The sequence below is a fragment of the Vicugna pacos genome, chromosome 29, assembly GCF_048564905.1.
Source record: "Vicugna pacos chromosome 29, VicPac4, whole genome shotgun sequence".
Lineage (NCBI taxonomy): Eukaryota > Metazoa > Chordata > Mammalia > Artiodactyla > Camelidae > Vicugna > Vicugna pacos.
In genome coordinates, this window is record NC_133015.1 from 327,953 (window position 1) to 352,824 (window position 24,872).

Genomic DNA, 24,872 nt, shown 5'->3' on the forward strand with positions numbered 1-24,872 from the left:
AGTTTGAGATTTACAAATACTAACTACTATATATAAAATAGATAAACAAGTTTCTTCTGTATAGCATAGGAAACTATATTCAGTATCTTGCAGTAACCTATAATGAAAATGAATACATGTATGTATATGTATGACTGAAATATTATGCTGTACATCAGAAATTGATACATTGTAAACTGACTATAAAAAAAGATAAAATCTTAAAAAAAAAACCAAACCCAAACCAAACCAAACCAAAAGAACACAATACTTACTTAAAGGGTTTCTAGGAGGACTGGGGACAATGGAAACAGAGTGCCCAGGCTGTAGAAGATCTTAAATAAATAGGGTTATTGTTATGGTGAGTCCTTGGTGTTAAACAACAGTAGCATTGTTGCTTAGGGCTCCCAACGCCATATAATCAAACTGACATTATATTCTTGAGTTCAGGGGACAATTGCTTACTCTGTTGGAGGAGCAGTAAATGTCAAAGGCTGATAACTGTTGACATCCCCAAGGTGCCAGAGAGCCAGACTCGAGGTTACAGTGTGTCCTGCCTTTGACAGGCCAATGAAGCACGTCTTCGGAATGGCATTTTGTTGGCTATTCCTGAGGTGGCTTAGGTGGCCATCTAAGGTGGCTTAAAAATCCGGAAATAACACACGCAGGGGAAAAACCAGTGCAATAATAACACATTTTCCTCCCTTACTGTTAGCTTCCTTGTTTTTTCTTTCTCTGACTCAGTGAATGCCAACACAAGGATTATTAAATCTCCTGACATTTTCGTTTTCTTCCAAGAATGTATCTTCATGTCTGAGTAATTGTCATCACCTCCCCTGGTGAGGGGGGAAGAATGGGTACATTCTGTGAGTCATGTCCACTGATTTACAGGCCAAAGTTTCCCAGCATTCAGTGGAAGGCCGAGTCGTGTGGCAGAAAAACTAGTAGCTGAGAACTCAGGACACTTGGGTTTGGTCTCCATCACCATTTCTGTCTGAATCTCTGTAAAAGGGGCCGATGGTTCTGCTTTAGTTTCCTCGTTTGTAAAGTGCATCAAGCCTGGCCTTGGGTATAAGCGAGCTTCGTTCGCACACATTCTAAGCGGTGACCCCAAAAAGACCCCGGCTTGAGCGCATAACGGGGCTCCGCCCGGGTTGCGCCCGCGCTGGGCAGGCGGCTGCGGCGGCGCGTGGGGAACCGCGAGTTGCGCGCGCAGCGCCTCCGCCGCCTCCCGAACCCAGCGCCCCCGTTGCCAGGGGGACTGGGGCGACGCGCTTTCCGGCCCCGGCGCGGCGCGGCGCGGCGCAGCTGTCATGGCGGAGGCCGCCTGGAGCACAGACACCGGAGAGGCCGTGTATCGCTCCCGGGACCCCGTGCGCAACCTCCGCGTCCGGTAGTCGCGTTGCCTCAGAGCTCCGTGCTTTTATGCTCTCAGATTGTTGGAACCTGAACTACAGTTCTCGGTTGTTCAGGGCCCCTACTTCCGTTTGCAATCCTGACCTCTGCCTGGTCTCCCCGCGTCTCCCTCACCACCCGGAACCCTTTTCAACTCACAGCTTCCAGACCCACCCTTTCAGGACCTTTCCTTTCCCACATTCCTCGGAGCCCTGTGTCCCCAGTGTACTTTCTCATCCTTACTCTTCTCCTTAGGACCCCGTGCCCCACTCACCTCCCTCTCTGTTGCCTTAGCCCTCCTCTCTACTGTGTTTTGTTTCCCCCGTTTTTGCTCTGTGTTTATCTCCTGGTTGTGTGTCTTGTAACGGGTATTTTGGGCTTCTCTTTCCCTGGCAGAGTCCACCTGCAAAGAATCACATCAAGCAACTACCTCCATTACCAGCCTGCTGCCCAGCCCGGAAAGGACCTCATAGACTTGGCCACTTTTAGGCCTCCCCCAACCGCCAGTGGGTGTATGGTGGTGATGTGGCCCCTTGGGGATCTGGGGAAGGGCCTAGGGTGAGGTTACCTCTTAAGACAAAGTAGACCCAGGTCTGTAGTCTGAGGAAAGGCATAAAGAGGTTGAGTTTCTTGTCCAAGGTCACATGGCTGGTAAGTGTTGAAGCCAGGATTTGATCCCAGGCAGTTTAAACTACATTATGTTGCATAAAAATTGAATAAGCGTAATTCCTGCCATCAAGATACTGATCTGAATTGTGGTCAAATGTAGTGAAATAGCAAATACCATACTTTAGATATGTTATAAATTTGCCTGTCAACCTAAATACCATTTGTGGCATTTTTTTTTCTAAGAAAGAATGCTCCAGGCTTGAAATATACTTACAAACCCTTTTCAAAACAATTTACAAATGGGGGTCTGCTTGGGAAATGTATATATGAACATCATTTTTACTCTTGCAGTTTTCCTTATCTGGGAAGCCAGAAAAGTGAGCAAGAGAGGACATTGTGTTTGTGTTAGGTCACTGCTCTCTCTGCTTTTGTTGTCTGTTCAAAAATATTTCTGAGCAAGAGTGTGAGCTGGTGGGTTGTGAAGCATGTATCTTTGAAAAAGGCATACCCAGCCAGGAGTATATGTATTAGATTTGGTTCTTTAAAAAAAATCTGTTCTTTGCAGGGAGGGTAGAGCCCATGCTTAGCATGTGTGAGATCCTGGGTTTGACTCCCAGTACCTCCATTAAAAAAAAAAAAAAAAGAAAATGGGCGAAGGATATGAATGTACAATCTGAAAAGAATAAATACTAACTGCAGACAAGATTTAAAATAAAAGTTATTCGACTTTCCTTTTCTTTACTAATGCTTAGTCTCTTAAGGTTACAGTGTTTGATTCTAGATATATGGTTTCAGGAATAGTAAAGATAAAAACACCACAGTTTTTTTTCTAGCAAATATTGACAGTTGGGATTGAGGAAGAGCCATTCAGCCTATTTCTAAATTTCAGTGCCTCACACTGAGTTAGAATAAATAATTCCTGGAAGGCATGACTTCCATTTATCCAGATTAGTGATTAAGACTTCTTAGGTCCTAATCTTGGCTTCTACACATATCCACAGCATCTCTAGAGTGAGTCTAGGGTGAGTGCTTAATAAACCAGTGAGTTCCAACAGGTTTTGTGGCAAATGTAAGAGCAGGGACTTTGGTTATAACCAACTACAGAGCAAGAAGTGGTGCTGGTTTGGCTCAAACAATTGACTCTCTGTTGTCTTTGGAGGTGGACACCGCCCAGATGAAGATGAAGAGGAGGAGGCTGTGATTGGGTGGCAAGAGAAGCTCTTTAGCCAGGTGAGCCAGTGCCACTTGTCTGCTCAGTCTACCTCCACCTGGTCCACCTCCCACCTGGCTGGTAGCTGGGAAAGATTCTTGATCCATATCGCCAAACTGATTTCCAGAAGGTTGTAGCAGTTTTATACTTCCCACTGCTGTATTCACGGGGTCAGTGTAACATCATGCCTGCCACTACCCAGTTTTGTGATCCTGGCTAAGGCACTTTCCACCTCTGGGCCACAGAAAGAATTACTGTTTTGCTATGTCAATTCTGTAACAGTAGAGTTGAATTAGACTATCACTCTGGTTCCTTTTAGCTCTAATCTCCTTTGGATCCCCTGTCCTCCATTAGTTTAGACAAATGAGAGTTGGTTGTGAAAACGTGTTGGATTGCATCATCTCTATAGAGCTGATTTGACCAGTTACAGGAAAAAAATTTGACCTATTCTTAGTAGATCTCTGTTTCCTTGTGACCTCAGTTTGAAGTAGATCTGTATCAAAATGAAGCAGCCTGCCAGAGTCCTTTGGATCATCAGTACTGTCAAGAGATTCTGAAGCTGGAGGATTCGGATGGCAGGAAGAACCGACGAATCTTTACTTACACTGACTCTGACAGATTCACCAACTTGGAGGAGGTATTGTTCTTTTCCCAAGTCCCATAGCTCCCTTCATCTTTGCCTTCCCTAGCTTTCTGGCCCCACTGTCTGTTAAGACAGAAGCCTGTTCAGGGGAGATGGAGAGCCTGTCTAGGAGCCACGGTGTGCCGCTGGCAGCCAGGCCAGAGTAGGTGGGCACAGTCCGCAGGTGCTGTGGCTGCAGCTCCCTGCTCCACCTGCTGGAGGGACTGGGGGAGCCAGCAGTGTCTCTATTTTTATTTTATTTTATTTTTAATTTTTCACCACAATTCAGCAGCTGCTTCTCAAAACCCACAAGACCGAAACAGACAAAGATTGTGTTTGTACAAAGCACAGTTGGGCCAAGAAACTCATCTCAGAAAGGGACTTTTCCCCTCTGTTTAAGGCAAGTTTGAGACTCTGAGTCACGAGAGACCATTTGGCAGGGAGATGGTGGCAGGTCTCCTGCCAAACTCAGCCTTTTGTGTATGGCTGCCTGCCAGAGGTACATGGCATCGTGGTGAGATGCGCTTGCAGTGGGGACTTCCCTGTCAAGCCACTTGCCCAAAAGGGTCCTGGAGATCATTTAAAGTGTCCATAGAAATGTGGCAGTATCTCTAATGCTAGACTTGCAGACTGTAAATTGGGAGAAACAGCCACTGGGCTTTTCCTCCATGCATCGTGAGATCAGACAGGTGGGTGGAGTCTAGAACCATATAGATCAAATTCAACATGGATTCAGCCAAAACTGAGTATATATGAGTTTTAAGAGGAATTCAGTACAACACAGGGAATGGCTTATGTCCTCATTTTGCCTGTGACAACATGCCCTCGGGGACTTCAGTTTTACCTTTTCTTCAGTCACTGCATGATGTATTCTTTTTAGTGAGATTTCAAACTCCTTGAGGGAGAGTAGAGCGTGTATTTTCTGATTTTTGTCTGTGACCTTGTAGATTTCTGCAAGGAGCAGGTGTTAGGTGAACGTTTTTGAAAGGTTGATGCTTTTATTAGGAAAGCTGTGGGTTGGTAGATACAAAGTTTGGGTTGTCTGTTTTGGTAAAGAAAATTACAGTGAAGTGTTCATTACCCATGTGCGGATTCTCTACAGAACACTTGTATTACATGTGGCATCTTCCAGCTACCTAGTGAATGTCAACGTCTAGCAGGCAGACTCACCCAACTTTTTGGTGGTATGTGCTTAGAGACTGCAGGCTCATTTTAATATTAGCACAAATAAATTCATTTCTGAAGGGTAGGATGCTGCTGAAATCTTAGGGCAAACCAAGGCTTGGTTGGACTCTCCTTTGGGTTGTCCCCTCCATTAACATGTGTAACTGTGAGGTGGCTGTGCCTCTTAGGGTCAGGTCTCGGGTGAGGTTTCAGAAGGAGGACTTCCCTCCAGGTGCTTGGTCCCATGTGGCCCTGACCAGATGGCTTACACAGGGCTGCCCTGTTTTCCCAGCACTGTCAGAAAATGACCACCGCAGCCAGTGAGATGCCATCCTTCCTGGTCGAGCGAATGGCAAATGTCAGGCGGCGCCGGCAAGACAGGCGAGGGATGTGAGGACCAGTGTGGATGGCGGCTGGGGGGCCTTTGTGGTCCTTCCAGGCCAGTGTTCTGTCTGCCTGCTGACTCAAGTGTCCCATTCTGCGGAGGCCCCCACCCTGGTGTGCTCCCCTATGTTCCTCCTTCAGGCTCTTCTTGGGGGGCCAGGGGAGTGACCCTTCCTGTGGTGTCTCCCAGGGAGGGTGGCATCCTTAAGTCACGAATCGTCACCTGGGAGCCCTCAGAAGAGTTTGTGAGGAACAATCATGTCATCAACACCCCTCTTCAGACGATGTACATTATGGCAGACCTGGGGCCCTATGGAAAGTGAGTGCAGCCCCTCGTGGCCCGGCTCAGACCCTCATCCTTCCTCCTTTCCCTACCCGCCACCCCCCCGTTGTAGTCATCCCAGGTATGTGGGAGGGAGGGACTGTTTTCTTCTTTTTTCTCTTTGGAAGAAAGTATTTTGCCATGACAGTTCTCACTACAGCCTCTGTCCTCTCTGACGTGGGCTGCATACCTCTTCCTCTTTCCCTGGAGGTGGGACCAGTGACCTTGAACCCTGGTGTGGATTCCCTGGTTTCTAGGCTTGGCTATAAGAAGTATGAACACGTCCTCTGTACTCTGAAGGTGGACAGCAATGGTGTGATCACAGTAAAACCTGACTTCACTGGCCTCAAAGGACCCTACAGGTGAGGAGAGGAGGAAGGGGACAGTGGACACTGGCACTCCTTTCCTTGTCTTCCCTTCTTGCCACTGGTTGAGGAGAGTCTCAGAAAGCCCTTCGTCTGTTCTAACTCTTAAATTCCCGGCCGGGGGTTCATATTCTCTTCCAGGCCATAGACCCTTAGGACACTGGGCATCCTGTTCTCAGAAAACGTGCAGCTACACTGATTTGAAAGTGATGACTTCAGCAGTGTATAGTTCAGTGAAAATAATTCTCTGCGCTGCTGCACGCAGGGACTGACCCAGACGGGGCGCAATGGGCTTGGCCAGGGCTTTTCCTCCGGGCTGACCTCTTCTGTCTTAGAGTAACAGAACCGCAACTCGGCTCATCCCCGGGCTGGGTCTGCAGGGCCCCATCTCCTGTCATCAGAGTTAGCCCTTTTGTGGCTTCGACTTTACAGAATTGAGACAGAGGGGGAGAAGCCGGAGCTGTGGAAGTATACGATTGACAACGTGTCGTCCCTCGCACAGCCTGAGGAGGAGGAGCGGGAGCAGCGTGTGTTCAAGGACGTAAGAGCTGGTTCGTCCCAAGTACCAGAGAGCGGGGAGTGAGGCCCCGTCCAAGGCTGAGGTCTGCAGCTGCGAGGTCTCGCTCTTAACGGCCCCTCCTGACTTAGGAATCGCCGCTGACATCTCACATACACGCTTTTGATCCTGTTGTAAGATCATCATAATAATGACCATTTACTTGAGCATTTACCATGCTCCACGCAAGGCCCTTCACATGCTTTAGTTTATTTAGACTGTACCACAGCCCTCTGCGGTGAATACTTTTATTGTTACCATTTTATAAATGAGGAAATGGAGACTGAGAATCAGCTAAGCGTTCTGCCCAAGGTCACGTAAGCGCGAGAGCCAGGCTGGTCCCAGACCCGCGGACTCCGCACCCTCCGGGCCTCACTGAGACGAAGCTGGCAGCGGCTGGGATGCTCAGGCCTCCGGCTCTTGGTGGCAGTTCCCACTCCTGCTGCTTGTCTCCCTCCCATTTGGAACTGAACCCCGGTCTGGCTGGGGTCACCTCTCAAGTTCTGGTTTGGTTTGTCTCCTCAGCTGTATGGCCGCCACAAGGAGTACCTCAGCAGCCTCGTGGACACCGACTTTGAGACGGTGAGGAGCCCGGCGTCCTGTAGCCCCAGCCCCGCCGGCGGCTGTGTTCAGCTGGAGGGTTCTGACCATCCCTGAGTGCCGTCTTCTCCTCAAGGCCCCCAAGACATACTCCTCAGTGTAAAAAGGAAGTGAAAATTAGCATGTGGAGTATAATCCTGGTTACGTTTTAAAAACATTGCATGTTGATCTAGAACTGTTAACCTGTAGAAGAAGGTCCCAAAGGGGACACACACTATGGGCGACTTTCTCTGGGGAGTGGGCGGGTTGGAAGATGGCAGATGGCTGTCGTGTGGTGAGAGGGTTAAATTAGGAATGTTTACTTTTTATTCTCTAAACTTAGATACTTTTGAGTTCTTATCAGTGGCAGTGTATTTATTTATTACTTTATAATTAATTTTATAAATATAGGAAGGAAAAATGTCTTCCTTACTCTTCATGTCGCCATTCTTCCTAAGTGCCCCGGAGAGATGGGCTGTCATTTTTGTTTGTCAAATAGTTTGGCTCTTAAAAAACAAAACAGAATAGTGTGAGTTAGTTATTCTGTGGTCCTACTCTGTGTCTTACTGCAAGAGTTCCATTTCTAGATCTGGAAACAAGGATGAAATTACCCAGTGGTCTCCCTCTCTCTCTCTAACAGATGAACTTTCATTATTTTTTACATTGCATTAACATCAGATGTGCGGTGTTAAAAAGCTGGATAAGATAGATACACAAGTGATGAGAAAAGGAAACTGCCTAGTTCCTGGACCGCAGCCCTTTACGGGGAGCAGGGCTCTCTAGTTCTCACTATACGGCAAAAGGCAGCTGTGGATGCTTCTCTTGGCTCTTCTCGAAAATATTCATACTTTGTTGCCCTCCCCACCATTTAAATTAGGTCCTTTCCCCACTGTGTTACATGTTTTAGAAATGGAGGGAACAGATCTGTGGAGAAGTGGCTGGTAGGGCGGAGGTGTGACAGTCATACACGTGGGTCTGACGTCCAGCGTCAGGTCTCCCGGGGGTTTGCCCGCGGGCTGGAGGAGGGGTGCCGGCGCCCTCAGACCTCCTGACCTGTTCCCACTTCTCTCTGCCTCAGACTGTCCCCGGTGCTCTGCGGCTTTTTGTAAATGGAGAGGTAGGTAAGTGTCTTACCAGACGGAGATCCCTTGATGCTCGGCCGGGGCGGGATGGAGCTGTGGAGTGAGCCGCCCCGCCCCAGTGGACGCCTTGGGTTGTCCGCAGCACTTGGGAGGCTCAGGTGTGAGTCCTTCCTGGAGACAGAGTTCCTGGCTCTCGAGGAACTTATTTTTCCAAGTGTGTGGGCCCTTCAGGACTGGGTCGGGTGCTAAGGGTGATAGGAAAATAAGCTGAAACCATTTCCTGTTTTCTTAGTTTCAGCCCAAGGCTATGAGTATGACAATCTCTATGTGCACTTCTTTGTGGAACTGCCAACTACTAGTAAGTAATGTTCCTAAGTCTCTCTTTTTGTACGCATTCTGACAGTTTTCCAGAGGCATTCAGTCAGGCTCCCTTCCCCACTCCTCCACTAAAATTGTCGCTGTTCTTTTCAGGGTCATAGATCACTTCCAAGATATGAATCCTGTGGTGACGTCTGCTTTCACCCTGCTTGTCTCTCAGAAGCATTTGCCACAGCCCACTTTCCTCGCTGGAACCCTCCTCTTGGCTTCTGGCTCCATGCTCCTCCTTTCATTGGTGGCTCAGAGGCCTCCTTGGCTGTTTCCTCATCTTCTGTTGATCTAGAATTATTAGCGTATCCAAGGCCGGGCCTGGCCTTCTATTACTCTCTCTCTCTACAGTCTTTCTAGGTCTTTCTAGATGGCTTCATCCATCCCATGGCTTCAATACTGCTTGTATGTCTCAGACACCTGGATTCTCTGTAGCCTTAGCCTCTCCCCTGAACTCTAGACTCCTGTACAATTACTTCTTTGTCATTTCTGCTTAACATGACCAAGAGAACTCTTAATTCCTCCTCTTGCCTCAAACCCGCCCTCATTGTCTTCCCCCACTTAGCAGAATGGCGTTGTCATCTGCGTAGTAGCTGATGCCAGAAACCTAGGAAGCATCCTTGATTCCTCACTTTCTCTGGCTGCCTGCATCCGGTCACTCTACCTCCAGTTCCTGTCAGTTCTGTCTCCAGATGTCCTGAATCATCTGTCTTCTCGAGCATCCTGGACCAAGCCACCAAGCATCTCTTGCTTAGGGCAAAGCATTTAGTTTCTAACTTACCCTCTTGCTTCCTGTCTTGCTCCCGAGAGGAACAGTTCATTTGCCGCATATATCATTGCCACATTGAGCCTTTAAAAATGCAAACCAGTTGTCTCTCTTGAACTTAAAACCCCAACAGCTTCCCTTCTCACTTAAAGCAAAATCCAAACTCCATTCCCTGAAGGAGCTGGCCCCTGCCTCTCTCTCCCTTACAACATTCTGGTCATGCTTTCTTTCTATTCTTGAATGCCCATCTGTGGCCTTTTCAGAACAATTTCCTTTGTCTGAAACCTTTTGTGTCATATCTTTGCATGACTGGTTCTGCTTGAGTTTAGGTCTCAGCGTAAGTGTCCTCTCTGAGTGGTGTTCCCTCCCTACGTGGTCTAAATGAGCATCCAAGTCACTCAGTCACTCCTTCACCCTGTTTTATTTTTAGTTTAGCATTTATTACCACCTAATAGTCTCTTATTGGTTGATTTGTTGTCTGCACCACCTCTCCTCCACCCCCAACTAGAACGTTAGCATCATGAGAGATAGGAAGCTTTTCTTTCTGGTCACCAAGATGTCCCTGGTGACTGGTCATAGCACATAGCAGACACGCAGTACGTGCTAAATGGAGGATTTGTTGCGTGAATGAATGGATAACGGAACTTTGTCTTTTTCTCAACTCCTTGCTCTCCTCCCAGGTCAACTTACTACGTGTGGTCTTTTGCTTTCAGATTGGTCGAGCCCAGCGTTCCAGCAGCTCTCAGGAATCACACAGACCTGTGCCACCAAGTCCCTGGGAATGGTATGGCAACGGGAGGGGGTGCCTGGGAGGAGCAGGACTCCTGGGATGGCATCTGACGAGCATCAGGCTGACAGCCTGGGGAAGGTTCCACTGTTGGGTCTGGCCCTTCGCTGTGGGCTCTGCAGGGCTGCCTCATCCAGGGTCCTCTCTACCTTTTTGAAAATGGTCACAGCTTGGATTTGGGTGTCCTTTCACTTCTCAGCCTCTTACTTCCTACCTGGGGTGATAGTTTATCTTTTCCCCTTGTGGGGGTGACCTTGTCATTGGCCACAGGGGAAACAAGTTCCCAGTGAGGGCCTGTCCACCCCATGACACTGAGAATAAAATAATACTCCTGTCTTTTAGGATAAGGTGGCTTACTTCTCCTACCCATTCACATTTGAGGCCTCCTTCCTCCACGAGGATGAATCTGCTGGTGAGTGGCCTGGCAGGTCCCTGGCCGTGGGTCTCCGCAGGCCAGGCCATCTCCCGGGGAGGCCTCCTGTGACCTGGCTGCTGCTCCTACTTATGCAGGTGCCCTCCCGGAGTGGCCTGTGCTCTACTGTGAGGTCCACTCACTCGACTTCTGGCAGAGGTATCGCGTGGAAGGCTACGGGGCTGTGGTGCTGCCTGCCACCCCAGGTGACCTCTTGTCCCTGCCCTCCATGTGGCCTATGTGCTCTCGCTCCCAGAAACAAGACTAGCACTTCAGAAGATTTGGCCGCTTCTCGTGAGAAGTAGGGATGATTGGGAATTGGAAGCACTTAACTTGCACAATTCCTTGCTCCTTTGGGGGAGATTCCCCTTCTCCATTAGAGACAGCCGGGTGAAGGGACAGCTACCTGAGAAGTTGAGCAGCTCTGGTCTCCGCTCCCAGCAACTCTTGATTTGACTCCTGGCCTTGAGGGGGGCACTGCATGGGAAGTGGGCTACTGGTGGGTGTGTATTGAGTAGATCGGAAGCCTTTCTGAAGTAACAGCCCTGCCTTCTGTTGTGCGCCAGGCATTGTGCTAAGTGCTTCTCGTTTCATTCTCCCCACCACTTGGTGAGGCGTCGGTGTTGCTATTATTTCCATTTTGCTAGATGAGGAGACGGGTTCAGAGAGGTCGAGAAACTTGTCCTGGTGCACAGGTAATAGCTGGCAGAGCAGAAACTGGAATTCTGATTGATTTCCAAATGGGGACCCTAAACCACCATGATGACCTTCACCAGAGGCCAGGTCGTCACCAGGCCAGATGTTTTACTGGTGGCGAGGCCCGTGTCATTGCTGGGGAGTCAGCAAGGGGCCACGTGCCCGTCCCCGCCGCGGCCCCATTCTCCTCTTCCCGCACAGGCGCACACACCCTGAGAGTCTCCACGTGGAGGCCCCTGGAGCTCGGCACCGTGGCTGAGCTGAGGAGGTTTTTCATTGGCGGCTCTCTGGAGCTGGAGGACCTTTCCTACGTGCGGATACCAGGAACCTTCAAGGTGACTTTTGTCTCTGGGGAGACTTCATGCTGGGAACTTATGTCCCTGTTTCTTCTGGAAAATGTGGAACCGGGGTTAAGGCCTCTTGCCCATTGCTTCATTATTGCTTAGTCCCTTCCTTCCTGTGTCTTCAGCTGGAAGTCTTGACCGTATCTTAAACTAAGTACAGACATCCACACGCTGTCCTAGGAGAGCTGTGGAAAACAGTGCACTTAGAGATCTCCCCTGGTCCCTGTCAGAATAGCCAGTGCCTCCTTCCAGCCCATCCTTGAGGCTTCCAGAATCAGAGGGTTGGCAGGCAGCTTACAAGACTGCTGGTACTCAACGGAGGTTGGAATGTGCCCTGATTTACAGTTGGGAGCCCAATGTTAGCCTTGAGGTGATGGAGTCTGGGTGTTGGAATGAAGTTTCCCCAACAGAACTGTTCTCCCCAAGAATGGGAATAAGAATGGGAGTGAGGCCAGCATGGTGCCTGGGGTCTAGAAGCCAACAGAAACCTGACGCTAACTGGATGCCGCAGGGGGAGCGTCTGAGCCGCTTTGGACTCCGCACGGAGACCACGGGCAGTGTCACCTTCCGCCTACACTGTCTGCAGCAGTCCAGGTGAGTGGCCCTGGCCCTCTGCCTTGGGGCTCTTCATCCCAAGGGCTGGAGAGCAGCCGTGGCCATGTGGCGGGCTCCCCTGCAGGGCCTTCATGGAGTCAAGTTCCCTGCGGAAGAGGATGCGGAGTGTGTTGGACCGTCTGGAGGGTTTCAGCCAGCAGAGTTCCATTCACAATGTGCTGGGTAGGCTCCCCCTCCCCCAGCCAGCCACCCAGCATCCACATGGGCCCATTTCCCACCACCATGGCATCTGACTCCTGTGTCTGCTTCCCTCACAGAGGCCTTCCGTCGAGCCCGGCGCCGCATGCAGGAGGCCCGAGAGAGCCTTCCCCAGGACCTAGTGAGCCCCTCGGGAGCCATGGTCCGCTAGCTCGCTGCAGCCCTGGCCTTCCACATAGAACAACAAGACGACTGGTAGCCAAGGCCATGCCCTCCCGCCTCTTCATCTTTCTGATTAGAGATCACAATGCCCTGCTGAAAGCTGGCATCACTGAGAGAATCCCAGGCCGGCCCCCCCTGCCTCGTCTCCAGCTGCCTCATCTTCAAAGCTGAAGACCCTGTGGCCCTCATGTGGTCCCCTTCTCCATATGTCAGACACTGCAAGTGGGCATCACAAGGCAGGCTTTTTGGTTTGAGGGCAGTTTGGGGGTGGGCCCAGAGTTAATTCTGTCCTCGCCTCAGCCTCCTCCTGGCCTGTCTCACAGCCTCAGTGGCAGAGCTGCAGTGCCTTCCGCTCCACACCTGCTTTATGAACGGAGGCTCGAGAAGGAAGGCAGGCGAGAGAGATCTCACAGTCCCGGCCTGAGTCCAGCTCCTCTTCCCAGGGTAGCCTCCCCTACTACCGGGAGCTAGCTACATTTGCGATAGAACTTATTTCTGGAGTAAATGAAGGCTGAAGGCAGTGCCCAGTCCTTTCTGCTAGCTGGCTGGTATCTTTTATTGTGTTTTTTTACATAAAGACTTTTTATACTGACTGATATTCTGTCCCCTGATTTTCTGTTCAGGTCGCTGGCGTGGCTGAGGTATTCTCCTCCTTAATGCCGAGGCCCCCATGCCGCTGCCTTTCCCAGTCCCTGCCTTTTTGTATTCCAGAGTGTTTCTTTTGATTCTCTAAACTCAGCCCCCGGGAGAGGCTCAGAGGCTAGTGCCAACTGTGTCTTGGCAGCACTCCTTTTAAACATCTGGAGCAAAGCATGGGACTGAGGTCATGCCCTCCCCAGCCCAACGCAGAAACCAGCTTCTGCCCTCAGCGGTGCTTTATTGGTAGAAGCAGAGTGTGCTGCCCACCTGCAGGCTCCAGGGAAAGACCGTGGGTGGAGTGGCTAGAGGCTGGGACTCTGTGGCCCCCGTCATAGGCAGGGGTCAGGGACAGGCTGGGAAATAGAAGAAAGTGTCTGGAAACCTTCCAGATGACTCTTCTTGCCAGGTCCTGAAGGCCCCTTGTTTGGTTCGCAAGGCCTTGCACCTGGAGCCGATGTGCAACCTAATAGGTAAGAGGCTCCGTTAGGAGGAGGGTTCAGTGCTGCTGGGAGCCCGGCTGTCACTCCCAAAGAACCAGCTCTGAGCAATAGCCAGCAAAAGCATCAGCAGGAAACGGTGGCCCCGGGGGAGAAGGTAGCCTTGTGGTCTTCCCCAGGTTCCCCCGTCTCCAAGGCCAGAGGCTCCGATGGACTCCTGCGGAAGTGGCACAGGTGGGCAGGTAAGGAACTTGCTGGATATCCAGACATGGAGCTGCTTTTAGGGTGTTGGATCCTTCCTGATTGCTCCCCAAAGTCCCAGGGCCCTGGAATTAACTTGTCAGCCCAGAAGCTAGTGTCCACCGGGAAAAAATCTCTAGAGACAAGATCTGTTGTTCTGCTTAGAGGCCTGAGAGGACTCAGCCATCCTGTCCAAGGAAGGATGTGCGGGCCTGACCTAGCACAGGGCTGTTGGAGGGGGGCCTCCCTTTACCTGCACAAGCCTCATGTGCCTCTCCAGGCTGACAGGTTCAGTCTGGGGATGGAGTTACAGTTCACAAAGCCCAGGGGGTAGGTGTTGGCCTTGAAGATGTCCCTTGGAACAATGGTGATACCAGTATTGTCACACACAATTCGAGACAAGGAAATCTGGCGAAGGGCCTGGCGCTGGCGCTTGGTGAAAACAACCCGTTTCTGCCACCAGAACCTACAAGACGGGGGAGAGAGGTGGATGAAGTTCAGGGGGAATGAATAGGAAGGCGCACCCGCTGTGTGCTGGGTACTTTACATACATGATTTCATTCGCCTGTCCAAAATCCCTGCAGGAGAGGTGTGATTCTCATAGAGGAAGACTCAGGTTCAGTGGTCAAGTAAATTGCCCAGGATTAAATGCACAGTAATATACGTGGCCAGGGCTGGATTTGAACCCAGGTAAATGCCAAATCCAAATAAGGAGTCAGGTCTTAAACCTCAAGCTTATTGGAGGAAAACCAGATTTAGCCCTTTCTGCGTGTTTTTAGGATCAACCAGCCTGGAACAGTGAAGCTGAGAAGTCTGTCTCCTGGGTTAAAGGTGCCTGTACCTCAGGCAAGTAGTCTCTCTCCCTCTGACCAAGCTCTCCAGGGAGGAGCCTCCTGGTCTCAGATCTTGGAAGAGATGAACCTAAAAAGAGTACTTTCACTGTTTTTCAAAAAGTTGAAGCATAGTTGATCTACAGTGTTCTGTTAGTTTCTGGTATACAGCTTAGTGATTCAGATATATATATATATATATATATAAACTTTGTTTCATTGTTGAGTCTTGGAATTCTAGTGCTTTCTGCCCTGCATCTGGGGCTGGTCCCTTTAGGGTAGGGTCACTTACCTGTCTCCATTTTGGGCTCTTGTAAACTGGTTCTCAAAAAGACAGGCCAGAAGATGCCCCACTCGGGCCCCTGGCAGAAGAGGCTCGGCGATGGCCCCAATCCAGATGTCAATGTTGTCAGGTGTCCCATACAGACTCAGGAACTTCCGTGCCAGATCCCGGTTATTCAGCACCTGGCTAAGCTGCGCCAGATTCCGGGGCTGGGAGAGTCTGCAGAAGCGCCTCCACGTGTTGTACCCTGTAGGGAGAGGGGACAGAAGCCGTTTAGTCTTCCCTCTGCTGGTTCCCATTAGCTTCTCTCCATGATTCCTCCCAAGAGAGCTCTGTGGTCAGGCAGTATTGGGCAGAACAAAATCCCTGCTGGCAGAAGAGGCCTTGAGCTTTTCAAAGACCAAATCACTCCCCTCTAATTTTCAATGTGAGCAGACAACCACGCTTTCTGTCTATCAAACGGAGGTATATACTAACGTAAAACACTGTTGTAACCAGCATTCACAACCACAATGATATTATTATTGGGCTCATGGCATTAATTAGACACAAAGAAGACAGTATCCAGAACATGAAAGACTCTCAGATTTGTAGAATGAATGAATAAATGAATACATAAGTGAACAAACAAAGAAATGAACAGCATAGATACAATGTATCTGCTCAGAAGAGGACCACATGGTCTTCTTTTTATATAAATGAATCCATTTATATAAAAGGTCCAGAATAGGCAAATACATAGAGAAAGAAGATTAGTAATTTTCAGGGGCTGGAGTGAGGATGGGAAGTGCCTGTTTTTTTGTTTTTTTTTTTTAACATTTTATTGTAGTATGATTCCTGTATAGTAAATTACACATATTTCAGATGTACAGTTTGATGACTTTTGATAGATGTACACACCAATGAAACCACCACCACAATCAAGGTAGCTAACATTTCCATCAGGGGAGTGCCTGTTATGACCAGGTTTCTTTTGTGAGTGATGGAAATGTTCTGATATTAAATATGAGGCACAACTCTAAATACACAAAAACCACTGAATTATATACATTATATGGGTGAATTTTATGATTTGTTAATTCTCTCTCAATAAGCTGTTAAAAATTTTTTCCCACCTACTCAGAAACTTACAAAGACCAGCCATACTGATTTGTCAGCTATCAGGATCCCACACCAAGACCAAGTCATAATATGGTGGGGACTGTCAAGATAGGCGATAGCTTCTTCATAGCCTAAAGAAACAGGAGTCCAAAGTCGTCCACCGAACTACAGCTCACAAATACCATCCCCCGGCTGAACAAAGGAAAACCGTATGATGTTCCACCATTACTAAGCCCTGCTGTGTGAACCTCTCTCAGGACCCTCCCGCTTCTGTGAGGTACTTTGTAATCTCCGTGTTACCAGTGGATATTTGCTGAGCTTGAGCAGCTGTGACTTTTCCAAGGTCACCCCCTCTTTGCAGTGGAGTTCAGATCACAGTTTCCAGTTCCAAATTTGGTGTTGGAATTGGGACGGGATTGGAGGAGACTGCAAGAGCTAGGATCAAGAAAATATTTCTGGGACAGCTTGGCGGGATCAAAAACAGTGTGCCAATTTGGCTGGCTAGCAATCTCACATCTCCAGCAGGGGGTGCCCACAGGGCTTTAGCCGTCCCGGGCACCCAGGCCTAGGGAAGGAAGGAAACTCAAGTTCTTGAGTGCCGGCTATGTGCCCGCCAGCTGCTGTGTTAGGTGCAGGAGGAATTGCCCGCACTTCATTATCATCGGCCACAGAGAAGCCGAGGCAGATGGGGCCTCAGGTTGTACCGAGACAGAGAAGTAGGCGATGGGAAGGGGGAGAGACCAGCAAAGCGGGGGCCAGTCTTTCCGTAACATCATGGATTGAACAGGGGAAAGAAAGGAGGAATTTTTAACTTGACTGGAATTTCACTACTTCTTAGTTCTGTGGCCTTGGGCCAAATTACTAGATTTATTTCCTCAGCTATAAAAATGGCTATAACAGCTACTTCTCAAGGTCATCGGGAGGACTGAAAGAAATCCATCAAAGTTCCTAGCAAAATGCCTAATTTTTCTTCTTTCCTGGGGTAGAACAGCCAAGACAGTTTTAATTTTACTCCACCTGTTCCCTGCCTCTCAGTCTCTTTGCCTTTCTCCACTTAGAGCCAGGAGCCAGCTTCTATATCCTTGCAACTTCCTCCTTGGAACTTGCCAGGGTACTGGGGAATGGGGTAGCTCTCCCCTGCCTTTGAAACCTACTGTTTTTTTCTACTTGGAAAGTCCTAATCTCCTTCATTCAGCTCCTCTGTCCAAGTCCTGGTCCTGTGGCGACCCTAAAGCTAGAAACCCCACGGTGGATGAAGAAGATACTGAAAAGGAGGTCCTCAGCCTCAGGCTTGTGTGCCTCTGAACCACAGCACATCCCGGTGACAGTCCCAGTCAGAAAGGAACCCTGGTCAGGCAAAGCCTGAGAGGAGGGGAGGCAGCCCCCTCACCTGGGAGGCCGTGGTCGCGGCTGCGTTGCATGTTGAGGGCCGCCAGGTCCAGCCCAATCCTTCTGACTTGCCGAAAAAGCCGGTCCCGGAGCTCATCCACTAACATGGAATCTTGACGGTTCAGCTTGGCAGGGGTGGCCATGAGGCCTTGGAGGATGGGGTCAATGCCACCTGGTGGTGGGAATATGAGCAGCACAGATTGGACCAGCCTCTTGGAAGCCCCTGAATCACATGATGCTAAACTAGCTCAGAGCTGGACAAGCCAGTCACTTAAATTCTATGATGTTTGTATCAGGAAGCAGTGACCCAGGTGGACAGGAAGGGAGCTGGAGCTGGCAGGGAAAAGCACCCTCACTTCTTCTAGAAGGAGTGGAAGGAAGCTCCTTTCTTTCAGGACCACAGCCACCAGTCTGACATCAGTCTCCTCCTCTTTTAGAAATCCTCTAATCCTGGAGGGGATGGGGGCACGTGACGAAGGGTCTTGGTGACACCCGCCCTGTTTTCACTGCCCGTGACCTGAGCAGCAGCCTGGCCTCCTTGCACTAAGCTGGGCCCCACCCTGACTCCTGGCTGCCTCTGGAAAACCCAGGCACCTTCGTGCACGATTCGCCAGCTGGCGAAGAAGGCAGAGCTGAGTGGGACCCATGAGTTGGGCGCCGAGGCCCGGTACTGGCTGTCCAGGCGGAACATGAACGGCTGGAGCATGGTGTGGCCGAAGCGGAAGGCCAGGGTGAAGACGTTGGCCACCCGGGGGTCTACATTGGAGCAGTACCCCCGGTAGGGGCCCAAGGTTCTGCTGGCCCTGGCCCGGCCCAGAACCAGAGGCAGAAAGTCCCGGTAGGTGATGATCTGGAAGAAAAGATGTCAGAAGACACCTTAGTGGCCCCCACCCCACGTGCTTGCCTTAGGGCAAACCTTTTGCTTTTCGAAGCCTGCTCAGACATACTAATTCTTTATTGGCATGGTGTCAAATGTGGCCATGTTGATTTCCCATTGTCTGATGGAGATACTGAAGCCCAGAGAGGGTGCGTGACATGGTCAGGGTTACAGGTCGGATCTCAGGAACATCCCCAATCAGACCTGGCTGACTTGGGGCACATCCCTGAGGATGTGTTGAGGAAGGTGGGAGTCACTCCCTCAGATGGCTTCTCTGGCCAGATTGCCTTCTAGGGGATGCTGGGACCCAGGCTCCCTACCTGGACCATGGCCCCCAAGATCTTGCGGGCCTCCTGGTACAGCTTGTCTCCAGTCCACTGGGGGTTCAGGCATCTCAGCTCAGTAGCCAGCCGGTTGTGCTCTCGCACAAAGAGGGTGTGCATGGCTGCCAGTTTGGGGGTTTCCGTTGACCGGGTATCACCTTGAAAATCCCAAGATCAGAGTGAATAGAGCTCTTCCCACAGAAATGTCTTTCTGCTAAGGCAGACAGAGCTCTGGGGACTAGAAAGAGGTGGTGGGACTTTGTGACCTGGGCCAAATTTTTGGCCTCACTGGACCTCCATCTCCTCAGCTGTGTGGTGGGGCTCCACCAATGACCACCCTCCTTCCCAACACAGCGGGCCAGGACGGGGAGGACTGTGGAGTCCTGGGTCCCGAAGTCCCTGGAACGGGTTTGGGGCGGGGGGAAGCACAGGGCAGCTGCTGGGCTTGGGTGGGAAAATCTTTGCCTAATGATTCTGCTCTGCAAGATGACCAGATCCGCAGCCAGTGAAGGGACACAGTGACTAAGGGGCCTTGCCTTTGGGACTGTGGGTCCCCCTGCCCCACGGGTTGCATCCCTCTGCACGGTCTGTCCCAGGGGCTAGACCTTTCCCCAGCTTTGGGCTCGGTGTCATGCTGCTCTCCCCAAGGAGCCCCAGGGAGGGAGAAAGGAGGAGGGCTGGGCAGAGCCTGTTCCTGTCAGCAGACTTCCTTCCATTGGCCGGGAAGGAAAGTACGTTCCCAAAGGTGGCCTTACACACAGTCACTTGCTGGCTTTGAACTAAGCTCTTTTGCACGTGGTCCTATTCAAACTACTCAGTTTCAGTAGACATCTCACAAAGGTGCACGCTGCTCTTGCCAGCAACAAAGAAACATATGATCCTTAAAAAAGGGGCTCGAGATGACTCCCTGCGAGGGAAGTGGTGGAGCAGAGTGGAAAGAGCCCAGACCTGGCCACTGCACTGACTTGATTCTCACCGTGGGCTCTGCCACCTGACCCTCTGCTCTGGAGCACATCAGTTACCGTCCCTGAGTTTCTCATCTGCAAAACGAGGGTGATAATAGTGCCCTCCTTTCAGGATTGCTGTCAGGATTAGAGATGGCACATTTAAATATCTGAAACAACCAGAAGCGATGACCATCATTATTATGACCAGGACGGTGTGGGGGAAAACCCTCAGAAGAGTTCAAATTATGCATCCAGAAGAAGGTGGCAGGTGACAGTGACTAGCAGCAGTGGAAGGGAAACTAAAGAGCGTAAGGGAAGTTAGCCCCAAGAAGGAAAAAAAACCAGGTGAAAGTAAAAACTACTTTCAGGGAATTAAAGAGGCTATTGCTGTGTGAAAGAGAGAGAGCGTTTTCTCTGAGGTCCCAGAAGCATGATGAAGAGCAGTAGATAGACAGTAGATCAAAATGAGGGGGACCTTTCCGACAGCACTGCTCCAGATAGACTTCTAGTGGGTGAGCCCGTTATCACTGGAGAGAGTCAAGCCGTGATCTCTGGCCACACTTGGGTCACTTGCAAAGGGACTCCTTCCAGCGTACTGATTCTGTGATTACTGTGCAAAGATCTGCGCTGTGGTGTGCCGAACACTGAGTTATGGAGCCATATATCCTATCCTATCCCACTGTGGCTTCCCAACCTGGAACCCAGGGACTGGCTGCTTCCTGGGGTGACCCCCCACCCACTGTGTCAGACCTGCCAGGAAGCAGGGGATGCGCGCAGAGCGGTTGGTGAGGAGGCAGGGGTCATCGTGCAGGTTGTTGAAGGGCAGCAGGGCCCGCCCGTTGTCCTGGAAGCGCTGGTTGATGGCCAGCAGCCCCAGATGGTTGGTCCGGTTGCGCAGCCGCAGGGCAAGGGAGACCTCGCTGCCGTACACCATGCTGGCGTCCACGAAGGAGGTGAGTGTGTTGATCTGGTTTCGGACTTTGTTCCTGTTTCGGGGGCAGGCAGGTGCCGAGCGGAAGAAGGGAATGCAGTCACGCTGGTTGCTGATGCGGGGGTCGTTGGGCGGGATCTGAGGTGGAAGAGGAATCTGTGACACTGGGGCTTCTCACGAGCAAGCTCCCTCCTCCTGGTCATCCCCCACCTGCTTCAAAACCTTGCTCAAAACTCCCTTCTTTCAGGAAGCCCTCCTTGACTCACCCAGACTCACGGTGCTCACCAGGCCATCTGAGCATCCTTAGCACTTTGTGTCATAGAGTCATGAAAGGTTAGAAATGCATGAGGCCTTAGAGCCTCATCTTAAGGATGGGGAAACTGAGGCTCAGAGAGGGGAAGTCACAACTTGTCAGCAGGAGAGGAGGGGTGAGAACTAGTTCTCCCAGCACATGAGCCTGTGCTCCGTTCATTCCATTTAGTTCGACAGGTGTTTCCTAAGCACCGTTCTGTGCTGGGTGCTTCGGAGACTGGGAAAGCCACCAAAACTCAGGACAGGTTGCGGGAAGCTGGTAATTCAGTCAAAACAGACACCCATGTAGAGTAATGTAACTGTGAATTGAGGCAGCATTTGCTGTGCTTGGTCTAAGTCAAAAGCTAAAGGTGTAATAGGATGCTGGGGAAGGCTCCCCTGAGGACCTAGAGGAAGGAGCCAGCCAGGGCCCCCACACATCGCATCCCACACTAATAAGGGCGAGTGAGTGTGTGAGTGTGTGCACGGACCTCCCCTCCATCCCCGACAGAGGCTCTGCTCCCAGGAGTCCATCTTTCTTCCCCAGTGTTCCACACTATCATTGCCTCTCAGCATGCACGGTGCTCACAACCAGATCCCAGGAACTGGCAAGAACTGCAGGACCTCGGACCGCCCCAGGAGGGAGAGAAGGGCAAGAGCTAAGAGACTCTAAAGGCTTCAAAAAAAAGGCAGCAGCCCAGAGGCTTCCCCTGCTGAAAGCAGACCCATGGGTCAAGGCCAGTCTCAACTGCTTCCCTTCTGTGAAGCCTGCACTGAACCTCCTGGCAGGTTGCGCCACCCCCACCCCTCAAACACACACAGAACCAGGAGTCTTCTTGTCTCTGTGTGATATCCCAGCATCACAGGCAGTTCCTTAATGCTCCAGATCCCCAGTCCCAGCTCTTAAACTTAAACTTAAACCTTAAGCCTATGACACCATCACCTGGGGGTGGAGGCCACACCAGGGGCCCGGGAGATTAGGGGAGGGTACCTTGATGGGGAAGCAGGGAGGCAGCTGGGCACAGGTCCTCTCACAGTCAACGCCTCCAGTGAAGGCCACCCTGGCTGGGGACTCGGGGGCGAAGTCCAAGTCGTGGTCGATGAACTGGCCCCACTTCATGAACATGAGGGACCGGCCCCGGTCGGAGGTCAGCCTCTCGCTGGGGAAGCGCACGATCTGGTTGGAGACGGCCCGGATCTGGTTGGAGACGGCCCGGACCTGGTGGGGAGGTAAGTCAGTGTGGGGCGTAGGCTCCTGACCCCTTGGGGTGTCAGAGCCAACCCAGGACTCGGGATGGCAGGTCACCCCTGCTGGAGTTAGCGTATTTTTGCGTCCTCTCCAGCCCTCTTCTCTCCTATCCTGCTCAGCCCTACCTCCTGTGTTGCTGTCATTCCTACAAGAATGATCTCTGGCCTGGCTCCTGATGATTCCAGGAGTAAAAGGAGGGGGAGGGGCCAGGTTGGCTGGCTCAGACCCCACCTGCTCCTCCAGAGTGGCAGATAGATCAAATTGATAGAACAAGTTATAGACTCGTGGATAATTAGATGGTAGAATTGATCGACAGATGCAAGGACTGGTTGCTAGGTGATGGATAATAAATATGGAGAGAATTGGATAGATGGAAAGATCAATGGAAGAAAAAATAGTAGATAGATGTTGATAGATGGGTTGATGATAGATCGTTCTGTTACCATATGAATAGAAAATGGATAAATTGTTAAATGTGAAACAGTTTAGGTCAATAGCTAGAGCTACATTAAGGTGCATTGCTCTTTAGTTTAGCAAGGTACTTTGATACTAATTTTTCCGGAAAAAAACGATACTGTAATGGCTGGCGTTACTTTATCACATCTTATATGGATGTTTATACCAAGGACTTTATTAAATAGTCACAACAGCAATAGGAAGTAGGTTTTACTGCCATTTTACAGCTGAGGAAACTGAGACTCAGCTGGAGTCACCCAGCCTGCCAGCCATACAGCCCAGATGGGGGCCCTGGCAGGCTGACTGTGGGCTGTGCTTTGACTCCCTGCGTTTAGAAGAGATGGGGCATCCTCTAGACCCTCAGCCCTGACTCACAAGAGGGAGGAGGAAGCCGTTGCGCCTCTTGCCGGGGGTCCAGCCGAAGGGGAGCGACACCCTGTCCTCATACTGGGCTGGCAGCCAGCGAGCCAGGGCCTGGTTGGCGGCCCCCAGCAAGGGTCTCCTCCTGCGGTGGTGGGTGGGCTGGGGTCAGCAGGGCTGGGAAGGAGGGGAGGGAACGGGGCAACCCCAGGCCAGGTGCCGCCCCAGGCACCCACCTGTTGTTGCATCTCCCAGTGATGGTGCGGTACTTGTCACTGCACTGCTCAGCCTCATCCTGGACAGCGCAGCCACTGGCCTGGGACAGCAGCCGCAGCTGGGGTTTCGTTAGCACGTCTGGAGGGGGAGGGGCAGTGGGCAGGGTTCTAGCTCCTTCTTGACATAGTCTGTTCTGTACCTCCCACCCCTTTCTCCTCTCTCCTCCCAATGCCCCAAGGCCACATGCCCTGCACTCCCGCCTCTCTCCCTTCCACTCCCAGGCTGGGGCAGGCCTGGTGTGGGGAGCTCAGTGGGGTGCACAGTACCAGTGACATTGAAGGATCTGGACTCCTGGAATTGCAGCTTCTCCTCCAGCAGCCCCAAGGCCACGTGCATATAATCAGCAGCCCTCACAGCTATCCTGGTGGCCGCTACTGGCTGTTTGAAGTAGGACAGGAGGTCCATGGGGCTGGCCAAGCCACTGCGAAGGCGCTGCTTGATGCTGCCCAGAAGAGGAGGAGTGAGGGCCAGGAGAAGAAGCAGACCCACCCAGCAGGGCCCCCACCATGGGCAGTGGGCAGTCAGCACGGGGGAAATAGACAGGAGGCTGGACGGAAGGGAGGCTCTGCACTGACATGGCACTGCCCCAAGGTGCCCAGGGGCAGCTGATGGGTGAGAGGCCCTTGGCTAGAGTCCACCCCCATCAGTGACCCTCCCAGGCCCACGCAGGCCCCAGACCCATGCAGGCCCCAGACCCAGGCCCAGGCCCACCTCCTCTCAGTCTGATTGTAGGCAGAATCCACCAGCAGCTTGGCCTTTGTTATGCAGCTCTGAAGGACTGAGGTGTCCACCGCCCCAGGGAAGGCTGTTCAGGGGGAAGGGGACTCAGGCTCCAGGGCAGCCACAGGCCCCTCAGACCCAAGTCCTCCCCGCTCCATTGCCCCTCTCCTTGGCCGTCCGAGGGGCTACTACCAGGGGCTGTGCCCTCACAGGGCTGGGCCAGGATGAGTGTGGCTAGGACCCCCGCCAGGGCCGGGAGCAGCTTCATCTCTGCAGTGAGACCCCAGCCGCAGTGGGGTAAGCGATCACCCGGTGGGGGTCCCCTGCTCCCTTCCCGTGGCCTCTGAGCTGACCTCTCACTTCCTCCTGCTCTTCTCTGGAAGGAGCTGGGAGGGGACTTTTGTAGCCTGTTCTGAGGGAGGGAGAGGAGCCCTGGGCGTCAGAAGCCCAGCCTCTTGAGGTGGGGCTCTGGGACTTCCCTCTCATTCTGGGGGGAGTCATGGGACTGAAACACATACCCCCTCCACCAGCGTGGGGATGTTCTTTCCCCTCACCTGCTCACTCCTCTTTGCTGTCAGGTTCACTGATGTATTTGTCCCAGGGCGCAGAGCAGCACCTGGAACACAGAGGGTCATTCAATGAATCTTAGCTGGATGATTGAGGAGTCATGTGAGCCTCTGAAGACTGTGCCTGGTCCTGCCACTAACTAGTTGTATATGGTCTTGGGCAAGTCACTTCCCCTCTCCAGGCCTCAGCTTTCACATCCCTAAAATGGGGCTTGGGCTAGATGATTGGCAAGGCTCCTCTCCTCCCCAACAGGAAGCTGGGGCTGCCTTCTTGTTGTACCTCCCATACCCCCAGAATAAGGCGTGGGACTCAGCAGGTGCTCAATAAATTGGTTAAGGGAATG

General features: G+C 51.5%; 2 protein-coding genes across 15 annotated transcripts; one reads left to right on the forward strand and one right to left on the reverse strand.

Annotated features, from left to right (window-relative positions):
* Nucleotides 1-1,248: 1,248 nt before the first annotated feature.
* LOC140690211 (tectonic-like complex member MKS1) lies at nucleotides 1,249-18,505 on the forward strand. Of its 13 annotated transcripts, XR_012065392.1 has the most exons (22): nucleotides 1,249-1,372; nucleotides 1,771-1,880; nucleotides 3,143-3,213; nucleotides 3,675-3,830; nucleotides 5,272-5,369; nucleotides 5,554-5,682; nucleotides 5,943-6,047; nucleotides 6,483-6,591; nucleotides 7,132-7,188; nucleotides 8,264-8,306; nucleotides 8,560-8,625; nucleotides 10,113-10,183; nucleotides 10,529-10,598; nucleotides 10,697-10,804; nucleotides 11,496-11,629; nucleotides 12,150-12,232; nucleotides 12,318-12,415; nucleotides 12,511-12,835; nucleotides 13,659-13,722; nucleotides 13,869-13,931; nucleotides 14,514-14,619; nucleotides 14,709-14,923. XR_012065392.1 is itself a non-coding variant. In XM_072951684.1 (18 exons), the coding sequence occupies exons 1-18, from the start codon at nucleotides 1,293-1,295 to the stop codon at nucleotides 12,600-12,602; spliced, it is 1,680 nt and encodes a 559-aa protein (XP_072807785.1). In that variant the 5' UTR covers nucleotides 1,249-1,292; the 3' UTR covers nucleotides 12,603-13,209. The 13 variants fall into 13 exon arrangements, 7 of the variants coding, with proteins under 7 accessions (XP_072807785.1, XP_072807788.1, XP_072807789.1 ...); XR_012065394.1 differs by lacking the exons at nucleotides 14,514-14,619; nucleotides 14,709-14,923 and adding an exon at nucleotides 17,970-18,505; XR_012065390.1 differs by lacking the exons at nucleotides 14,514-14,619; nucleotides 14,709-14,923 and adding an exon at nucleotides 16,166-16,232.
* On the reverse strand, nucleotides 13,680-24,872 carry LOC140690210 (eosinophil peroxidase-like). 2 transcript variants are annotated; one of them, XM_072951683.1, is made up of 13 exons: nucleotides 24,155-24,872; nucleotides 23,954-24,047; nucleotides 23,509-23,684; nucleotides 23,203-23,320; nucleotides 22,982-23,111; nucleotides 21,893-22,099; nucleotides 20,430-20,748; nucleotides 18,730-18,890; nucleotides 18,127-18,382; nucleotides 17,534-17,704; nucleotides 15,052-15,289; nucleotides 14,183-14,395; nucleotides 13,680-13,715 (listed from the first exon to the last, which is right to left on the reverse strand). In XM_072951683.1, the coding sequence occupies exons 1-12, from the start codon at nucleotides 24,228-24,230 to the stop codon at nucleotides 14,194-14,196; spliced, it is 2,148 nt and encodes a 715-aa protein (XP_072807784.1). In that variant the 5' UTR covers nucleotides 24,231-24,872; the 3' UTR covers nucleotides 13,680-13,715; nucleotides 14,183-14,193. The 2 variants fall into 2 exon arrangements, with proteins under 2 accessions (XP_072807784.1, XP_072807783.1); XM_072951682.1 differs by lacking the exon at nucleotides 13,680-13,715 and having other exon boundaries at nucleotides 13,871-14,395.

Bases quoted from the DNA above. Each gene is read 5' to 3' on its own strand.
- LOC140690211 (XM_072951684.1), top strand. From the start codon at position 1,293: ATGGCGGAGGCCGCCTGGAGCACAGACACCGGAGAGGCCGTGTATCGC. The intron at 6,592-7,131 runs GTAAGAGCTGGT...TTGTCTCCTCAG, and splicing joins AGCAGCGTGTGTTCAAGGAC to CTGTATGGCCGCCACAAGGA. The intron at 10,184-10,528 runs GTATGGCAACGG...CCTGTCTTTTAG, and splicing joins CCACCAAGTCCCTGGGAATG to GATAAGGTGGCTTACTTCTC.
- LOC140690210 (XM_072951683.1), bottom strand. From the start codon at position 24,230: ATGAAGCTGCTCCCGGCCCTGGCGGGGGTCCTAGCCACACTCATCCTG. The intron at 17,705-18,126 runs GTGCCTGGGTTT...TCCCACCACCAG, and splicing joins CTGGCGAATCGTGCACGAAG to GTGGCATTGACCCCATCCTC. The intron at 14,396-15,051 runs GTAAGTGACCCT...CCCGTCTTGTAG, and splicing joins AGAGCCCAAAATGGAGACAG to GTTCTGGTGGCAGAAACGGG.